The sequence below is a fragment of the Seriola dumerili genome, unplaced genomic scaffold (genome assembly GCF_002260705.1).
Source record: "Seriola dumerili isolate Sdu_G_001 unplaced genomic scaffold, Sdu_1.0 BDQW01000432.1, whole genome shotgun sequence".
In the NCBI taxonomy this organism is placed as follows: domain Eukaryota; kingdom Metazoa; phylum Chordata; class Actinopteri; order Carangiformes; family Carangidae; genus Seriola; species Seriola dumerili.
The window spans coordinates 3,729,182-3,750,855 of record NW_019174687.1 but is presented as its reverse complement, the minus strand read 5'-3'; the positions used below and the strand labels follow the sequence as shown (position 1 = coordinate 3,750,855).

Below are 21,674 nucleotides of genomic sequence, written 5' to 3'. Positions count from 1 at the left end.
GGATTGTTGACGAGTTATCTCTCGATTTCGTCTTGAAACCATTGCTTTTGCTTCATGTCTAACATTAATGGCGAAAAAGAAACGTGCCGGCTCATGCTGGAATTAAAGCATGGAACTCCTAGACAACAAAAAGGGAATCCTGACCCAATCTTGATGCCATTCATTTGGATAACACAGAAGGCAGGGATGTATGCTGGGGACCCCATAATGATGCCTTGACTTTAAAACTATGATTCTGTCTGTCTGTCTGTCTTTCTTATGTGCACTCTCCTGAAAGTCTGTCTTGAAATCTTTTCTGTGGAACAAATAACACAAAGAATTTTAAAAAAAAAAAAGAAAGAAAAAAGCTACTTAGTGCTTCAGGTGCTCACCTTAACGAAATACAAAAAACGAAACTCATGATCCACCACGTGGCATCAATGTGTTTTAAACTTTTTCTTTTTTGATAAAATTAATAACCTTTCTACCTCTGCGCTCATGTTCTGTTTCTGATACACTGTAACTTTTAGAGTAATTACTTCACCTTTTGCCGGAAAGAAGCCAATACAACGAGCGACCAAACAAATTACTACTCCCACTCCTCCTTCCCTCTCTTCTTCTTCACTTTTTCTTCTTCTTATTCCCACGGATTCAGGATAACATGTTTTTTTTAAAACCTCCGCTTGCCGCCCCTCAAGCCCAACTAAGTAAACGTTGGCCGCATCGTGACAAAGGCAAACACACAGTGAAACTCACTGACAGAGAGAGAGTGAGACTGTTTAAACTCTGCCGCTCCTCAGCTGAACTTTCTCTCTATGCCAGAGAGTCCCACCCACCACTGTGAACACACCGAAAGACGCTGACGTTATCGTCTTCAGAAGAACAAGTCGTGTTGGTAGCTGGGGTTAAAGCTAGAAACGTGACAGAACTGTTAGTGATTTCTCTTACTGGACGTGAATAAGAGAATGAGATTTTCTGTAGGTTTAACTTTGCCCTTTTATTTCTTGATTCAATATCAATGTACACAGAAATAAAAGGCTAGACGGAGCTTGCATCTATGAACGCACACTGACTATCAAATATCCAATACCCCATAATCAGTTATCTGATAATAATCTCAGTAATCTTTTTTTTCTCCAAGAGACAAAAATCTCAAAACCACATTTAACTTTAAAGGTAACCTATAATGAACTTTTAAAATTAAGTCTTCATATAGGGCCCAGCATCTGTACTGACACAGACTTTTGGTTAGTATTGACTTGTTCCTCTGAGCTCAGGAGATAAAATATGTAATTTGTTCTTTTTGTTGTAAGTGTTTTGTTTGGCTAGTGTTCGCTTCAGTTGGTTCTTTTTTTTATAAAGGTGTTTTTGAATAGCCTAATTCTCGGCTAGTTACAGCTCCGAGACACCACCAACACGCAGTCACCCACCCACCAGTACACACACAGTCATCCCCCAAAGTCCTCGACCACCACAAGCCAGACAAGCACCCTCAAATTATACATCAGCCTTGGATACAGCAATTCAACCGAAGGAAAGGGCAGTGAGAACCGTGCGCTTTGGGCCTTAAACATTTAATGTCATGAAAGCAATGTTTTCCTTTACTTGTTTTTGCTTCTTCTTGCCCTTAAAAATATAAAAAAAATTACCTGAGTCAGAGAGAAAGCGTGAATTTCATCAACACCAGTGTCTATACCTATGTGCTGCTAATCGCCCGTGTGTGTGTGTGTGTGTGTGTCGTGAGAGTTGTGTGCCATTGCATTGGCTTTGAAAACTTTAGCCTCCAGGGTTAAGCAATAACTGCAATATGCTTATTCAAACATATTTTGAACAAGTTGATGCGCCTATGACAAAATGTGGAAAAGAGACGAAGCAGTCTCAAAAAAACAACTCAACTCCAAAATTAGCAAGTCCGTGCATTCACAAAAACAGATTGACTTAATTAAAAGTTATCTGTCACGAGAGTCGTATTAATCCTGATTTAACTCTGTATTTCTCTCTATTGTTAAGTAACACATTAACCTTTTAAGTTGCATTTCTAATCTTTTAAATGTAGTTTCAAGTGGTTATGTCTTGGTGGTGCGCAGAGTCTTATTTCTGTGTGGCTTGGTCATTTCAGTTTCGATTAACACGTTCCTGAATCATTTTATTCACACATACAACCACTATGTTGTTGGGCAGGCAAAAAGTTCTACCAAAAAGTAACAGATTCAAAGTCGTCACAGATCAGTCTAAAGTTTTCCACCAAATGTGTTGGATTAAAGTTAAAAAAACTACTACAGCACAGTGCCCTTGAACAAAAATGTGCTTTCCATTACTGCAAGTAGCGAATAGGCGATGAACCTTTGTGTGCTTGCATGTCTGTCACTTTCTAAATTAATTAAGTCTGGCCCCCCAAAGTCCACAGGTATGGACATCAACATTGTTCACACCCATGTCTTGATGTCTAAAAAAAACCATTGATAAGACGATGTTCATGCTTATTTTAACCCAGAGACAGACAATAAGATGCATTGTAGTTACAGCCTGGCAGAGCTGCCTTTGTTGGTTTGATGTTGATTTATACATACTCTTGATTCACATTTTGCTCTTTCCGTCGCTGCATAAACACCACTATAATTCCTTGCGACGGAACCGCGACTAGTGCTGGCATGTTTAAAAGGACCGTGCCATCGAGCACTTACACCTTACACAGGGGTGTAGGAGGACCACACTGTAACTACATTTCACTGATTAGACATACCCTCACTTGGCACTGTGCCACGCAGACTTTTGTCTCCACCGGATCCCCCAACCCACCCAATCTGTAGCCATTGTTTCACCAGTTTTACAACATACAACCTGTTATAGTTATTGTTACGTCTCAATTTCTTTCACACCTTTCGATATTCAGGTTCCTATTAGCTACAGTAAAAATCTTTGTTTAATGTAAATGTAACCACAACCATGAACTCGCCAGCACGCACCACAGTCAGACCACCACTATCGCCACACCCAAAACTTCAAAACCAAGCTGGATCAAAATCAGGTACGATAAGTAAAAAAACACAGTCTGAGGCATGCACATGCACTGGGACAATTCTATCCCTTCCACTGACGTCAATCCTAATTTTGGTCCCCACTTCACCTGATGATTCTATCCTTACCGAAGTCTCCTAGTAACATGGACCCAATTGTTCCTCCTGAACCAGGCTCCAGCCACTTGCAGTCTGATGTAAAATTGGTTTGATTCACTAATTTTAAAAGCTTGACTTCATGCGTTGCTCCAACCAGCAATGTGTTTAAAAAGCAGTAGTCGAGTTCCTCTGGGTTTTATTTTTTTTTTTTCTAGCCCTGAAGTCTTTTTGCCCTCTCAAACGGGCACACCATAAAAGGCTTGTCCCACTCTTATATGGTGAATGCTGTTGGCTGTATTATTTGCTTAGATAATTTGATATATATTATGCAGGAATTAAATAGTAAGAATTTGCTTAATTGTGATTCCCGCAAACTACACCCTTGTATAAGAAAACAAGCCTTCAAGTAGATCACTACAAACAAGCGGTTTAATTATACAGAACAACACAAAAAACCAAATAAAAAATTGGCTGTGATGAATGGTGGTTTGAACATAAAAATGACACAGAAGACGTCACCATTTTTCCCCAGACGCAGGGATTGAAATCCCATGTTTTTTTAATGGAACCATTTGCCATGCTTGCTAATGGTTTCTTACATGACACCTTAAAATAAGATGTAGCACTTAATGACACCATCACAACCCAGGAAAATAGACATTGTTAAAAACCAAACTGCTTGCAGAGTAATTAAATTTTGTGGCTCAGTTTCCTCTCCTCACAATACTGGTTCCTGTTTTCTGCTTAAAATGAGTTATACTGAACAGGTGACAAGTCCAATCTTCATTTCTGGATGGAGTTAATGGAGATCAAGTCCCCTCCTTTTTTTTAACACTCTGTAAATGAAGGGATGTGATAGCACAAGTTGCACAGCTGGCTAGTGGGGTAGTAGCTAGATTGCTGGAATGGGCTACTGTTATTGAATGTTTAAAACCAAAAACACGGCAGGTTCGGGTTGTCTTTTTAATCTTTTTCTCACTCTCCACTCCCACCTCTCCAGCCCTCACTTCTTCACTGACAAACAAAACTCTTCATTACTTTTAACTTACCCACGGGGTAGCTTGAGACCATGATGGCGATGTCAGAGCCGTGTTTACAGTTGGCACTGGTCCATAAAAACAAACGACCTGGCAAACATATTTAAAAATATTACAGCAATAGGACCCACCAGAAGGAGAAGACCCCCCCCCATTCAACGGGCCACACTCACAATACAAAATGCAGAACATACTGGCACACTTTCCCCAAAGCAGCGAGTCAGTTTGTGACATACCAACATAGACACAGAGATCATAACACTTGGTAAAATTTACACAAGTTTTTTGTTTATGACAACAATGTGCAGTGAAGCCACTGCATTTACAATAGAAGCTGCTGTTGTTGTTGTATGTGCATATTGTTAATTCATGAGTGGATAGGTTGTTGGGGACCTCAGGTTCATACAGGCCAAACACACCAGTTCCAGTTTGAACATGATACTCAGCAAAAGAATTAAGATGTCTATAGATGGAAGGGAGATGGATGATGGCAGATTAATAGTCAATGATCAATGTATGACCTTTAATGGGGGATGGTTGGGTAGATGGATTACATAAATTGATGGAGCGATGAACAGAAAGGACACAAGAGTAATGACTGGGATGCGATGTGCAATGATATGATGGATGGATGGAATGGATGGATGGATGGAATGAATGGATTGGAGTCAATTACATGACTAATATAGTTTAATGAATAACATGGATGGATCATTCATTAAGTATATGGATGATTTGAATTAATTAAAAAATCGAGAATAGAGAGCTTGACATAAGATGGATGGATGAATGGATGGATGGAGGATCGATGTATGATATGGATGGATTGGGATGGGACAGACACACAAGAAGGGAAGATAAGGATGCTCTACCAAAAAACATTGGCGGCTAAAACAACCAGGAGGTCATAAAAAATACATTAACTACCTTCACATGCCGTCATGGCTCCATTGTCCCTGATATGGAGTGAAACAACCGAAAAACATGTTACATCATATTGAAGCACTTTATGTTTTCTTAGGTCTGTCCTGCAACAGTGTCCTGGAAGGCAGACAGATTTGCCACAACGACCGCCAAATCGACCTCACATAGTCACCGCAACATACACCCGCTGTCTGATGCTCTCTTGAACTGCAACTGATTGCAGTAAACTCACCAACCCAGCAAGATACAGCTTACTTTTAATTACATTCAAGAAACTGACTAAACAGGAATTAGAAGCTGTTCAACATTAGGGATATGCCGATTAGCCATGTATGAAAAAAGGTGCGGTTCATTCCCTCCCTCAGTATCGAAGTCAACAGCGGGTTGAGTGAAAACAGGCTCCTAGAGTTCCGAAAGAGTCCGGTGTCGGGCCCACCACCTTGCCAGCCATGGAACAAATCTACTGACAAAAAGTTGCCATACTACCAAGGGGGCCTCTAATTAAGGCACCTTAAACATTTACATAGAGGTCTAGTAACCACGGCGGGAGAAAGAAGAATTGTTAACTTTAGACTGCCTATGATCCAGAAGTAATTACACAAAAATATAGCGTCATGGGAAATAATTTGGTCTTGGATTAATTTTTGTTGTACCTTGTCTCATTCTTAATTGAAGTTCGATGACAGCTAAATATAAAAGATAGAGAGGTTTTTAAGTTTCTTTAGGTGGAGGCTGGAGTCAGTGGAGGAATATCGGCTTCAGGAGGATTTTCTTTACCTAAACTGACATTTCTCCAGCATGAAAAATATAAACTTGTCTTGCCTGCTGCTGAATGTTTGTTGAATATTTGTGTTGATTTGTATTTGTATGTTGTTGTTTTCTCTTCCACTGCATGGGCTACTAAAGAGAATCACCAGACCTTCCTTTATCACAGAGAGACGAGAAATCTTATAATTACGTTTCACATTCACTATGTTTGTCAAAACAAATGTTGTTGTTGTATCAATCCATGTCTACTTACATCAGTGGCTCCATGATTTATCATTTCCTTTCAAAGAGCTGACATTAATTGAGTGGAGTTTACCGAGTGACTGCAAATTTGATTGACTTCATTTCCTCCTAATTTGATTAGTAAAGTCTTCAGCTAAGTCAAAGTCGTATTTTGGGATATTTTGTGCTGATGTAGAAACATTGACCACGAGTCTTTTTCTGAGCTTTGATGCATGTTTGCAAAACTAATAAAGTGATGTTCTCTTCAAAGAAAATAAAAGATGATCAGTGTTTATAGAAACCTTTATAAACTTCTACTCCACTACAATTATGAGTGGAAATACTTTACTATTTACTGCACTACAATGACCTGACAGCTGTACTCCTTTTTCACATTAGACAACCCAGCCGACTCCTGGTTTTTTCCTGTGCTAAAACACAGCCAGCTCCACATGTACCTTCCCTTGTTCCCTCCCCTTCCAGATCTACAGTTTTTTATGATGGGTGGTAACCACAAGTGTTGAAGTGCAAAAGCTGACAGGCCCGTTCACTGCAGAGACACATTTAGTTCAGATCAGAGCTCAAACTAGTTTTCGGTTCTCAGGAAGTGAAACTCAGACAGTCGTTGACACTGAGAGGTTAAATGGCGCAGAAGAGTTCAGCTGGACCGGGGAGAGCTTCTACTTTTTATTCGATCTGTCTGGATCTATATGAAGATCCGGTGACTATTTCCTGTGGACATCAGCTACTGCATCAACTGTATTAAAAGCTTCTGGGATGAAGAGGATGAGAAAGAAAATCTACAGCTGTCCTCAGTGTAGGCAGACCTTCACACCAAGACCTGTCCGTGTGTGAAAAAACACCAGTGTTAGCGGTTTTAGTGGAGGAGCTGAAGAAGACTCGGACTCCACAATGCTTTGCTCCTTGATCACTGCTTATGCTGGAGCCTGAAGATGTGGCCTTGATGATTTCTGTTCACTGGAGAAACTGAAAGCTGTAAATTCCTTTGTCTGGTTTGTCTGGTCTCTCTACTGTGAAGCAAACAGGCCTGCAGCCCAATCATTATAATTCACCTTACATTTAAAAAACACAAGCTGGTGGAGCCTCCAACAAGCTCCAGGAGAACATCTGCTCTGTCATGATGAAGGTGATGAAGAATGTTCTGCCGCACTTGATCAGCAGTGTACTCGTTATCTTCTGCCCCTGGGATGAACCATAAAGAGGCCACGACACAGTCTCAGCTGCAGCAGAAAGGAACTGAGAGGCAGAGAGAGCTCCAGCTGAGAGCGACAACAAAATCCAGCAGAGAATCCAGGACAGAGACAAAGATTTGAAGTGCTTCACAGGAGGTGGAGGCTACAAATGGCTCTGCTGAGTAAAAGCAGTGGAGGGGACATTGAGAAGATCTTCACTGAGCTGATCCGTCTCATGGAGAAAAGAAGCTCTGATGTTGAAGCAGCAGATCAGATCCCAGCAGCAAAACTGAAGTGAGTTCGAGTCCAAAGAGCTTCAGGAGAAGCTGGAGCAGGAGATCACTGAGCTGAAGAGGAAAGACGCTGAGCTGAAGCAGCTCTCACACAGAGGATCACACCCAGTTTCTACACAACTACCCCTCACTGTCACGACTCAGTGAATCTACAGACTCATCCAGCATCAATATCCGTCCTCTGAGCTACTTTGAGACGTGACAGCAGCTGTGTTCACAGCTCAGAAGAGAAACTACGGACAGTTCTGAGAACACATGGACAAACATCTCACTGACACTGACTGAAGTGGATGTTTCACTGTCACAACCAGAGCCCAGAGACCAGAGCTGACTTCTTACAAATATTACACAGGAAATCACACTGGATCCAAACACAGCAAATAGCAAATACATATCTGTTATTATCTGAGGGAAACAGAAAAAAAAGATTAATGAGAAAAAAAAAATTGCATTCACTCAGACAGATTCACTACACAAATGCAAATCCTGAGTAGAGAGAGTCTGACTGGATGTCGTTACTGGGAGGTGGAGTGGAGAGGAGGAGGACATAATTTAGCAGTTGCACACAAGAATATCAGCAGAGCAGGGAGCTCAAATGAATGTTGATTTGGAAATAATGACAAATCTTGGGCATTAAGTTGTAACCAAAATAGTTATACATTTTTGTACAACAACATCAGCACTCCAGTCTCAGGTCCTCGGTCCTCCAGAGTAGGAGTGTACCTGGATCAGAGAGCAGGTGTTCTGTCCTTCTACAGCGTCTCTGAAACCATGATTCTCCTCCACAGAGTCCAGACCACATTCACTCAGCCTCTCTATGCTGGAGTTTGGCTTCCATGGAATAATGAAGACACAGCTGAGTTGTATAAACTCAAATAGGCAATGGTCATTTAGCCTTTCAGCTTTCTTCACTAAAACAGGTTTGTCATAGAGGAATGAGCAGAGTTTTCTTTCACTTGTTGTTTCAAAATGGGAAAGTTTTAGAGTGAAGGAGTTTAGTTGACTCCTGTGTGGTTGTAGACTTGAGGTGGTTTCATGTGTTTTGATGTTGATGTTGTGTTGTTTACATGAAGATGAAACTTCAGAATGATGCTGTCATGTTGGTTCAGCATTTAGCTCTGTCTTTTTGCAGTTTTATTCCAGAGCTCATTAAAACTTGTTGTGACTCCTTTTGTCCGAGTTTTAATCTCTCAACCCAAAAAACAACCTTTTCTGTCATTAAGGCTGAACTGACGCCCAAGAAAAGCATCCAAAACAGTTTTAAGGCAGAGAGTACATCATGTTTTATTATGTTTGTAAATATATGAAAAGGTACATTCACTGAAATCAGAAATATTGACAGGACAAATGATTAAAGTGATGAATGACTCTTTCATTGCACATATGGTCAACTATGAGACAAACCCTTTGAAAGCTTGTTGTTATGAAAATCTATTGACTGATGTTTTCACTGTAGTACAGAGATTTTATGGTTCCCCTGTGGTTTAGGAAATGTATCTAAAAAGTTTTAGAGCCTACAGTTTATCATCAAAAGTACATCTTCATCATAAGAACGAGCTTGTTTGTTTTTGGAGAAGCACATTTCTTACACTTGCCACTGATGGTACATTTATTTGACAAAATAAATTAAATACTTAATGTTTTTATTTTGAAATAAAAAATAATAATTGCAAACAGATTTAATGCCAATTAGTGACAAAGACACTAGAAGACATCTGAAATGTCTTTGCTGCTGCACAAAATCTTGCTTTTTAGTATTGCATTTGTGTGTATGTTTGTGCATGTGTGAACTGTAACAAATTGTTGCAAATTCTCATTTTGTAGCCAGTGTTGCAGCCTACATTAAGGGTTGCTTTACCCACATTACACCCACATTTCTCATTTACTACCACCTGTGATTTTTTACCAGGGATACAGTTTGGGTTTTATTATTGTCTTCAACCAATAAACTGGAGGTTAAATCAACAGTAACATCTATTTATTTCCAGAATATGAGTCTCTGTTACGCTGAATCATCCACAGAACACAGTACATAAAACTGGTAAACTCACTCTGGTGTACTAGGTGGCGGTAATGCACCTAAAACGCTGCTCAACAACCGCCTGGAAGCGTCATGAAGAAGACGTTCAGCGTGAATTTACCCTCGTGTGGTAGTTCTGGTACGGCTGTGAGGCAGGGGCTCACTTACTGAAAAAGAGGTTAAAAACACGTTTTTTGGGGGAGTCACCTCATTTAAAAAGTAAGTAAATGTCTCCTGTTGTGGCCTCCCTTTGTCGCTATTATAGTTGTCATGAGTGTGTGTTTTTTTAGCTGTTATTAGCAAATGTTTACACTAAAATGCTTGAAGTTTGGCTAGCTAGGTGCTAGCCGACTTTCCTCAGTATGGTTTGAATCGGACCGACGGAGCGCCACAATTTAGCAGCGCATGTTTAGTTAATTAAAAATGAATTCGGTTACATTTGGCATCCTTAGGTATCACTTTCGACCTGCTTCATAACTCTGACTTTATTTGACAGCTGGCTAAAGTATTATGTGGCTAGGTAGGCTATGCTAACCCACCTTACACAAGTTTAACGTCCATTAAATTGATGTTATGAAACAGTCACCAGACAATCTGACATAGTAGTTGAAGAATAATGTCTCACCTGCGTAGCTCAGGTATTTCAGGTTAGCAATGGTTCTGTAGTTATTGCGCTTTGTTCCATTTCTTTAATTTTAAACAACAACACACATTTAGTGTTTAGTTTATTTCAGGTACAGCTACCTAGAATAATCTAGGAAAATGTGACCTATGACAAACAGTCGAACTACTCTCACAATAGTTAATGAATAACAATCATTTCAGTTACATTTTTTAACAAATGGTATTATACCATATACATGTACATATGAAATATATACAAATACGCATTAATTTCAATAATATGTGATCTTTTTCTGTTTGACTGCACATTGTCTTCTTCCACCAGACTACATAATTCTAAAAACTTTACTAAAATACTGATGTACCCATAATTAATATACCTAATTTACCAGATGCCTGCAACAACTGATCAAAGGCCATGTTATGTTTTGCCAGTGGTTTTGTTGGCAGGGTAAATAGAGCTGAAATTATTAGCAGATTAATCAGTTATCAAATTGGTAGATAATTACCAGCCACCTGCTTTTGATAATTAATTGTGTCAGTCATATTCAAAGCAAAAATACTGATAATTCTCTGCTTCCGGCCTCTCAAATGTGATGATTTTTCTGCTGCTATTGTCATTTATGACAGGGAGTTGTATTTATTTCTTAACTTTTCTCCCTTATTTTCAGGTTGTCATGTCCTCCTACACTTGCATCAGCTGCCGAGTGGCTTTTGCAGATGGTGATGTGCAGCGAGCGCACTATAAAACCGACTGGCACCGCTACAACCTGAAGCGCAAGGTGGCTGACATGCCACCTGTCACTGCTGAAAACTTCCAGGAGCGCGTCCTTGCACAGAGGGCAGCTGCCGAACAGCATCTGAATGACGCAACGGTCACAGAGGGCTGTGCCGTCTGCAACAAGAAGTTCTCCAGTGCCAATGCCTTCCAGAACCACCTGCAGTCCCACAAACACCAGCAGGCCGAGAAGCAGGCCCTGCTGGCCGCCCAGAGGAAAGTGGAGAAGATGAACGAGAAGAACCGGGAAAAAGGACTCGGTGATGAGAAGGTGGATCACGATGCCAGGAACGAGGCCCTGCAGCAAGCCCTGAAAGAGCAGCAGAGACCGAGCCTGGCCAAGCAAGGGACGGCCCAGACGTCGCAAGGGGCGACGAAGCATAGGACAGACAGGCTGGAAAAACCTCCCCGGATGATGTGGCTGGAGGAGCAAGCCAAGAGGCGAGAGAGAGGAGAGGGAGCCACAGCTGAGGAAGGTAAGGAGGAGAAATGAAACCACTGTGGACATAATTATTGTGACCTTTTTTAATTACATAGGACTCAAACCTTGACAATTCTAATTATCCACACATGTCATACATGGCCAGTGTATTTATCTTACAGTCTAAGCATAGTTGTCAATACTTCATAACTAACCTGCCTCTTCTGTGGTGCCAAACCCCAAATACATTGGTTCGACTTCAGTCTTGACAAATGACTCTAAAATACATATATATATATATATATAACAGTACAACAATATATAACAGTTTTTATATATATATATACATATATACAGTTTAATTGGGAACGCTGCCACCTGCTGGTCTAGCAAGTAACTGCACTGCACATTTTTGGATTCTCTGCTACACTTCAGCTGTGGTTCGAATTGGACAAAAATACACAAACTGACCTAAGTGATCCACAAATATGCTAAACTTGTTTCACATGTTCAAGTGGATCCACGAAAGTGTAATGTAAAGTGTAACTGCTAATTTGCAAATCGCTCCGTTTTTTTATGTATATGACTTTAAACAACACAAATAAAAAAAAATGAAAAAAATGCATGTTTGTGTATTGTGAAACGTTTGTGGACTATGGCGCAAATTTGTGGATTGTCCTCTGAGGGGTTACAAATAAATACAATACATTTCATTCAATACATTACATCTAATTAGGGTAAATAAACTCCCATCACTTTAAGATAAATGTAGAGAAGGTCATGTTGTTCTAGTTTAATTTACACATCTTCATCAGTTTGTGGTGTTAAAATGTTCCCATTAAAATCTTCCAGAAGAGTGGGAGGATGTTGATGATGATGATGATGATGATGATGATGATGAGATGGAGGAGGAGGAGGATGAAGAAGAAGAGGAGACGATGGATCAGGAGGAAGGAGACTCTGCGTCTCCGTCTGACCCCCACCCAGCTGCTCTGCCGGGCTCCATCCCTGTCACCAACTGCCTGTTCTGCCCCCACCACTCAAAGTCGCTCATGAAGAACGTCGCCCACATGACCAAAGTTCACAGCTTCTTCATCCCTGACGTGGAGTTCCTCGTCGACCTCAAGGGCCTCATCCGTTACCTGGGTGAGTTTGGAGTGTGAATGTGAGGTAACTGCAGGTGGCGTTCAGGCAGATAATAGCTGAACAGTGTGAAAGGTCAGGACTTTAAACTGTCAGTGTCTGGATGAGTGATGTTCACTCATCTAAATCTGAACAGTGATCTGCAGTAGTCAAGTGGGAGTTAAGTGTTGAGAAGGAAAATAAAGCAGGGACTAATGAGCGGGGGAAATACTCCCACTTCAGTGTCTTAATGTTGATGATAAGATGGTTTTTCCATTCCTAAATACAGCAGGCTTTAAAGTTTGTGTTCCTTTTTAAGTCAAGCCAAAGCAGCTGCCAGTTATTCTTTGTAATGAAGGTTTCATAGTCATGTCGTTGGTCTCAGCAGGTTTTTGGCTGGACCGCAGCAGCAGGACCAGCCCTATAATCGCGAATGTCACTGACTGACTGACTTAGTGATGATATTTCCTCCACTGTTCAGCTCAGTCTTTGTCATTCATTTATGTGTTTGGTGATTTTATCAGACAACGTCGCAATTATAAAATCAGGATTTGACCATAGGTGGTCCAGACATATACTAGGTTTTGACCTAATCTCGTTATCAGTGTTCTGTGTTTGATTGTCGTAGCTGTTGTACCATGCTACAAGTTCCTGTGCCACAGAAACATAGACACAGAAATGTCATTACTCAAGGACTCCAGTGCAGCATAGAGACAGATATACAAACACCACCATCCATTATTTTCCCCTAGGGGATAAATCCTTCCGTCCGTCCATCTGTCCGTCATAAGAGTGAGCTCTCTTACATCATCAGCAGCAACTAGCGAGGTCCAGTGTTTTCTCCTCCTGAATGTAGAATTCATCGGGGGTAGCTGCTTTTGATGTGAGCACTCAACTTAGAATTCATCTAAAGGCTGAGGATGTTAATATTTCATATATATGAGAAAGCATTATACTGTAAAGAAATCATGCCATTTAGTTTTTATGTCTGTGCGTGAGACAGAATAATGAGAACACTTACAGGCTGATTGAACCAGTCACTCTGTCTCGAGTGAACTTGATCTTTCCAGATGTCAGATTAAGGATTTTCCCAGACGGACTAAACCCTTACCCTGTGTGCAAAAGATGTTTATCGGTGCTTTTGTTGTTGCATATGATCTAATTATTATTATTTTTTTCCTTGTTACAGGAGAAAAAGTCGGCGCCGGGAACGTGTGTCTGTGGTGTAACGAGAAGGGCCGTTCTTTTTACTCGACAGAAGCGGTGCAGAGTCACATGACAGACAAAAGCCACTGTAAACTCTTCACAGACGGAGACACTGCCCTGGAGTTTGCAGACTTCTACGACTTCAGGTAATATAGTTATTTTTAACTAATTAATAATCTGTGATCTGCTGAAACCTGTATAGTGACTAGGGCTGGGACGATTATCCGACGTAATCGACGTTGTCGATTATAAAAATTATTCGACGTGGAATTTTAGTGTCGACGCGTCGTGTAAAACCACACAGGGTAAATGTTCATAGAACAAAACCGGAACTTTCTAATGGGACCGTTTATATCCATCGTCTTTGGTTTACCCGGATACAAGCGCAGCGCAAGGGCTGGGACAACAGGTGACGTAATTGAAGTCATTGACTACGTGAATGATTTGCGTCTGTGTAATCTATTTGAACAACATGGCGGCATCTACCAGCAGTACGACGGAGCGTGTGAAGCAACACGCAGCAAAAAAGGCTCGCACACGTTCCTGCAAATTTGGGAATACTTTAATCTTGACACCAACAGTGCGGTAGTCTGCAGACTCTGCAAAGTGCATCTGGCATATCAATCTAGCACGACAGGCATGTCAAGCTAATAAAAAAAATAATCGTTAGATTAGTCGAATAATCGAAAAAATAATCGTTTGGGACAGCCAATAGTGACACATGGGGACGGATGGATGAAATATGTCTCCTGTCATTCTGGTTCACACACATTTGTTTTTGTTTTTTGCCATCAGGAGCAGCTACCCTGACAGAAAGGAGGGAGAGGATTCTGAAATGAAGGAGGAGGAGCTGCCCGACGACAAAAACCTGGAGTACGACGACGAAACACTGGAGCTGACTCTGCCGTCAGGTGACTTGACTACAAAATCAGTTTTCAGAATGAGCAAAGGTCAATAGTGGATCATTATCCAGAAGTACAGAATGTAAGTCTCTTATGCAGGTCTAAAAAATGTGTGAAAAAATCGTCAGTTTGCGATAATTTGAAAAACTCGAAAAGTGCAATTAGTGATTTTTAAAATAAAATCAATCATCTGCAGGGCTGCACAAAAATACCAATCAGTTTATGGTTGCACCTTCCATAAAGTGAGATTTGTTGCTTTTCTGTATCAAATCATTATAAATTTAATATTTTTGGGATTTTGGACCACTCAGTCATTCAAACACAAACAACGTGAAGACATGAGAAATGGTGTCGGAAAAGTTTGACTATATTCTGACTTTTTATTAACTAAATAATGAATGAATAAATAAAAACTCAATAGATTTGCAGATCATATAATCGGTGATTGTAAATTGCCCTAAATCCAGAAGTATTCTGCAGTTTTGTGGACATGAAATATCTTAGACGAAAAGTCATCCTTTTTAACCAGGAGAAGGGCATTGCTTTGTTCATTTTAAAACCAGGGAGCAAAAGTGTCTTCATCTTTCTATCTTTCTGATGTCAAAACACCTTCAACTTAACATGTCCTACCTACACTATGTTCAGTCTAAGCTCAGCTGCACCAGCTTAGAATAACAGGCATTTTACAAATGAAAAAATGTCTCATTTTACTTGAAGATTAAAAAGCTCTTGTTTTTACTGAAATAAATTTGTTATAATTGGACTAAAACGCCACTTTCTGTTAACTGTGTGTTTGAATCGTTTGTCTGCAGATTTTACACAGTATGTGTGTCTCGTACTCAGGTTACTCTATAAAAAGAGACGATAATCTCAGATCATAAAATAATAACAAATAAACAACGGTGGGCACATTTGAAATGACTTGATCAGGTGCTGAATGACTGAAAAAAACTTTCCAGATGTTTCTTTTGGATCTGCGTGTGTGTGTGTGTGTGTGTGGCTTTATTGCCTGTTTGTGTTCATACTGTAACACCTCTTTGCTGTGTGTTTCTGCAGGTGCTAAGATCGGCCACCGCTCCCTCATGAGGTACTACAAACAGCGATTTGGAACCCAGCGAGCGGTGGCACTCACCCACAACAGGAACGCTGTGGGCAGAGTCCTCCGGCAGTACAGAGCCCTGGGCTGGGGAGGAGATGGAGGTAAGACTTTGGAGTCATTTGTTTTTATATTTAACATAAAGAAATTGAATGAGGTTTTGCCGTCTCCTGAACATTCAAACCCAATTTTTTTCCTCATAGTTTTCTCATTTACTGATCTTAGTCATCATTCACATTTCCCACTCGTGAAGCTCTTTTTTGACTTGGTCTTGGTACGGTGCCATATAAATCAGCCCAGGCTTGTGGTGTGAGTTGAAACAGTATAATCAGAAGTACAGGTTTTATATTATATTTGAATATTTTCTATAAAATATAAATGTTTATATAACCAGCCAAGAGTTACAAAAGTTACATGGGTCAAGTAGTGAAAGTTGTCTATTATAAAAGCATTTAAAAATGATGAGTCTGAACAGGAGATTAAAAATATTTATGAGTTAACTTCAGAATCTAGATGACCTTTATTAACCACATATGTAGTGGAGTTTGTTCATTGTCACATGACTCCCTAAATGTCCAGTTTTTTCCTGGTGGTTAAAATGACACGTAATTATCATCTGTCAGGTTATTTGTGCTCTATATTTAAAAAGGCCAATGGCAGAAGTATTCATTATAACTAAGACAGATCTTTTTGGGGTTGGAGGGGAAGTGGTGGTTTGACACAGGCCTTTCTTTTTTACATCCTCCATCATCATTTAAAAGTAAATGTATTCTCTCTGTATCCTGTTTGAGGTTTTGTTGCTTTTATTAGACGATGCTACTAAAGAATGTAGTAATAATTACTTTGTTCTTGCTACAAATACTACAAGGCAGCTGTCATGTCAAATGTACTTACCTGGGTGTCCCTGCCATAGAGACGTTAAGAAAACCTCCATAACTTTGTTTTACCAGTGGTTCAGCTCCATAGAAAGAAAAGACAGTAGAAATTTTTTCATATGAAACTCAAGCATTTGGTGCAGAGCTGAATTTCCTCACTTCGTCTGATTCTGACCCTGTAGTATTGCCTCACCCCAGTTTTGATTTATTGTGTTTACTTAAGAGTTTGGGGGAATGAAGAATCTCTTATCACTTCTCAGTAGTCGGACTCTTACAGTCGTTGTCAGCTTTTGGCCCAGGGAGCTCAGTTTCTTCACTTATGTTGTCGTTTTCGCTGTGTTTTGATGATGTGAGTGCAAACTTTAATTCTGTTCTGTTTTGTGCAGACGGCGTTTTTTTGGCACTTGGGGTTTATTGATGATGCTATTTCCTTTTATCAGTTCCACCAGCTTCCTCTTTCACCCTTTTTTTTTCGTGTGGCTTAGTAGTTAGAAAGAGGCACTGTCACTACCAGGGCTAAGCGATTTCCTACCCCTGTTTCACATGAGGGCACTCACGGAGAATATGCACATGTCCTGGAAAATCTGGAATTCCTAATTTCATCTTTCAGGTCATGACAAAGTCCTGGAAAATGATAAAATAGACCAAACCAACAAAGATTTTATTTAATGAACAGACTTTGTTTTATTTTTGTCAGATGTTTGAGAGTAGAGCTCTGTTCAGGCACAAATATATACACACATTTTATTTGCACACACCTTGTTTGCTGAGACGGGTGTTGAATGGGCTCCCCATCCTGTTTGCTTTTCATTATTCCCATAAGAACTGCTCCTGAACAACACAGTAACACACCATATGTACATGCACGCTGTCCTTCCCTTCTCTCTGTCTTTTAGGCAACAGCTCCTTCCATCAGAAACAGAGAGACATGCAGTACGTACAGATGATGAAGTCAAAATGGATGCTGAAGATGGGCATGAGCCACAACGCCACCAAGCAGAAGCACTTCAGAGCCCAAGTCATGTTCTAAACTGGGTCTGGAGGGAAACATGTGGTGTGGAGTGGGACATGGACTGGTCACATCTCTGCTGTTTTCCAGCCAACAGGACAGAATCAAGTACAGCTACAAGAGTTGTGGTTTCTTCTTGTACTGTGATATCAAACCTAGCGATCACCTCACATCAGTAATCTCATGTTGTGTTTGAAGTAAATGCAGCCTTGGTGATTAGAGGTTTGATAACTGCAGTAAAGACCCTGACTGGTAGAAATCTTTAGCAACTTTACTTCTAAGAATTCATATATGAATTCTTGCATATGAGCAGTTACAAATTTCCATCTTTCATACATCTCTGTAAACAGTAAATCTGCTTGAAATTGACTTGTGATAGGAATCCAATTGGAAACCGACATTTCATTAACTTAACCGTAAAAATAACCACTTAGGTGGAGATCAAGGGCACAAGTCACATTTACAAGATTATTTTGAAATTATATGGATCATATAAAAACTACACTATATCAATATTAAGGAGGTGGTCTTGCCCTTTGGACTCTTCACACTTTTTATGGACTAATGACAGGATTTCATCTTTACGATTCACCATGCTCTTAATACATCCAACTAAATAAATGTGTTTTATATTTATTGGATTTTTGTTTTCAGTGCTGAAACTCTGCAGCTACAAACAGTGTCCCTTGCAAATCAAGTGTCCCATAAATCGATGGTTTGTCCCGGCTTTCCAGCTGATGAGCAGAATCAAGTTATAATAGGTGTTTTCCAAACTGTGAAACACCAGGAAGAAAATCTAACTGGTGAAAGAAGCTTTTCAAATTGTAGCAAAGAAATAACAAATATGTTTGAGGTTTGGGTTTGGGGTTGAGTTTATTAGCCTATGTAACATTTAGCACATTGTTAGCCATGTGTTACTGTAACTATAGTAACATTAAGCTTATTGGGGACGCCATTAACAATTATTTTTCATTAAACATCAGAAGACAGTGATAAATACTTAGCACTCTATCCTTCAGCACCAGGTGGTGTCATTAAATGTTTTGTTTGAAAAACAGTCCTGAAAATTATTCAATTTATTATTTCAGACAAAGAAAAACGGCAAATTTAAAAAGCTAGAGCCATTAGATTGTTTCTCTTTTCTTCTTGAAAATGAAACAATCATCAAAATAGTTTTCTGTCAGTTGACTAATCGTTGCCGCACTGAAGCATATTTGCATGGAAAAACTGCCATGCTAGCATGCTATATTAGCATTAATTTCAAAGTACAGCTAATGCAGACAAGAATTCTGTCTTTGGTTTTAGAGGTATGCAGTTATGAATTGAAGTTCGGGTACAGAGATCCAGAACAACCAAACTTTAAAATCCCCCTAAATTTAGTGAAAGCACAATTTTTTCCTAATTTTGAATTACAAAGTTTTCAAAACTATATCCCACTGCTTCACAGTGAGAACTCTCACTTTTGATACTTGGGTACATCATCCTCACTATTACATAGGTAAACATTTGGACTTTTCCACTGTTGTATTGCAACCTTTTACTAAAGAACAGGGTTTGATTTCATCTTCATCATGACTAGTTCTTTTCCGATACGTCAGACTTGATCAGCGGCTGTGGTCCTCATGCAGATGATGTCATCGAAAACTGATCGGGCTTTAGCAGGATGCTGACCCACCACACCAGCCCTTTAATGAGCTCAGCTACTCCATTTGTTTGTGGTCCTCCACTCTATCTTTGGCAGGCTCTCCACTTCCTTTTTGAATGCTAGGAGAGTGTTTGCGGCGCGATGGTTTCAGAGGTTTAGGGCGCTCTGCCCGTCCAGTACGCCACTGTTTGACAGAGTCGACAGGAAAAACGGAGAGGGGGAGGGGCTCTGCAGACAGGCCGACGGCGAGAAAGAGACTAATTGATCAGGACGACTGGGGGAGAGAACCAGGGCAAGTGGCTTAGAGGCATTAGCACTGTGGAAGTCATGGGAGGAGGTGATTCTTTTAAATAGCTCGACAGTTTGACCGATACGAGTTTCAGAAGGCTGATACTGAGCATGCTGGACACAAGATGTTCATTTATTTCGTTTGCTCACCCTACATATTTATAGTTTTGCCTTCAAATCTACTACAGCTTCAAGACATTTTTCAAATAAATTCAGTTAATGTTCAGTTAAAGACTAAATCTTCACATGGCTTAAGGTGGTGGAAAGCAGCAGCTCCCTTAAAGCTCCTGTGAAGTTGCAGAAGGGAGGTTTTTAGCTTCAGCTGCTGGAAACTGGTTGGAGTGGAGCCATTTGAGTCATTAGAGAGGGGAGTCAATCAGGACCTGGTCCATGCTTAATTAATGCTTAAGTAATTTACTAAAGCTGTACACATCAGTTATAAGACAAACTGTTGGGTTGCCAGGTTGTGAAATATCTCTTCGGGTGGTGTCAATCCACACCAAGCGACTGTTTGACCCCTGTGTTGATCTCCAGTTTTGGACCAAAAGAAATCTCTGCTAATAATTTTGTAAATCTGATGTAAGAAAATAGTGAAAAATATCTGTAATAATTTCCTGCTTCCCAGGGAAGTGTATTCATTTTGCTTTTATTGGACCAACAGTCCAAACTGTCAATTTACTATCATAAATGACAACGCATCAAATACTCACATTTTGGAAGCTGGAATGAACAGTTTGTCAGAAAAATGGATGGATTTATTGCCTGATTGTTGCAGCTATTTTTTGACGTACTAACATTTATAAGTAGGGACTTGTTATCTTATTAAAAAGTGAAAAACACAACTCATTTTTATCAATGACTTTAGAAACATTGCTTACAGAAGTCAGCAAAGGGATTTTTCACAACCCAAAGGTTCTTGTTAATGACACATAACCAATGTACTGTAGAGCATAATTTAATTGTGTATGTTGTATATAAGAAGAGTAAAACTGAATTCCTGTAATAGAGGTATTTTAAATATGTATTAGGTGGATGGGTGCCATACTATCAGACAGCAGGTAAAATCCAAAAGTAAATTCAGAGACAGTCCCAGCTCAGTCCCACACCCCTCCCAAACAAAACCATGTTTTAGAAGCTGTTCACCCAGCCCTCCCTGCTCTCAGCACGATCCCATTCTCCCTCCAAGCCCTGGGGACCTGGTATTGATCGGTGCCTCGTAGGTAGTGATTGGACATGAGTGGATAATTTCCTTTGCTGCATTAGAGTCCATTACTGGCCCACTCCCCGGAAAGCGATAGACATCGCCCAAAAAAAAAAAAAAAACAGAGAAGATTCTTCTTGGAAAAGCAGTCTCCTCCAACAAATGATTCACCAGCTCCTTGAACTTTATTATCAGGTCCATTTGGAGGTTGATAATGAAATATGGGGAAACAACAAAGCAGGTCATGGCAATAATTTTGACAATTTGAGTCCTTTTTGAAAGCCCAGACCAGTGGACAGTTGTAAGGGTGTCACATTTGTTCAAGAGACTGAGAAAAACATTAGTCCAGTTGGAATTAAAATCTTTTTAATCAGTTGTTTTAATGTTTTAATCAGAGCACAACTATTTGAGGCTTGAACGTCCTTCTCAGTTCACCTCAGGAAGGTTCGGTATACTCTGCAAATCATTACTCATTCATGCAGTCTAGAGATTTTGACTGGCAACTTTCCTATCATAAGATCCTGTCCGTTACATTCCCCTGACTCTTCTTACTCAATGGTATACTTCATGAATATTAAGTGGCAATGCTTTTGGATATTTGGTCTCTACAAATGAAGTGGGACAGGAGCTGTCGATTGCAGAAAAGTGGGGAAATTGTATATGTGAAATATGGCAAATACAGGCACCCAGGGGTACAAAGAACACAAAAAAATGCTTGGATTGGCGACTAATTAAATAATAATTAGCTTGGATGATTATTTGTGTTATCACTGACCCATTTAGGACCCCCCCCCCCTTTCTACTGTCATTTCATGCGTTATTGTAGATTTGGTTGTACCACCAGAAGTGCTTTTTCGAAGGGCTACGGATGTTTGAAAGGTTTATTTTCTTCATGTGAAACATTTAAAATCACAGCACAGATGGAAGTGATGTCCCAGATTTTAAAATGGTCTGC

The 21,674-nt window shown here is 40.0% G+C and overlaps 1 protein-coding gene across 1 annotated transcript; it reads left to right on the top strand.

The window, feature by feature from the left end:
- Positions 1-9,673: 9,673 nt before the first annotated feature.
- Positions 9,674-18,221, top strand: znf622 (zinc finger protein 622). Its single transcript, XM_022761822.1, has 7 exons — positions 9,674-9,771; positions 10,848-11,430; positions 12,228-12,521; positions 13,687-13,849; positions 14,499-14,614; positions 15,662-15,805; positions 17,473-18,221. The coding sequence occupies exons 2-7, from the start codon at positions 10,854-10,856 to the stop codon at positions 17,604-17,606; spliced, it is 1,428 nt and encodes a 475-aa protein (XP_022617543.1). The 5' UTR covers positions 9,674-9,771; positions 10,848-10,853; the 3' UTR covers positions 17,607-18,221.
- The last annotated feature ends 3,453 nt before the right edge of the window (positions 18,222-21,674 follow it).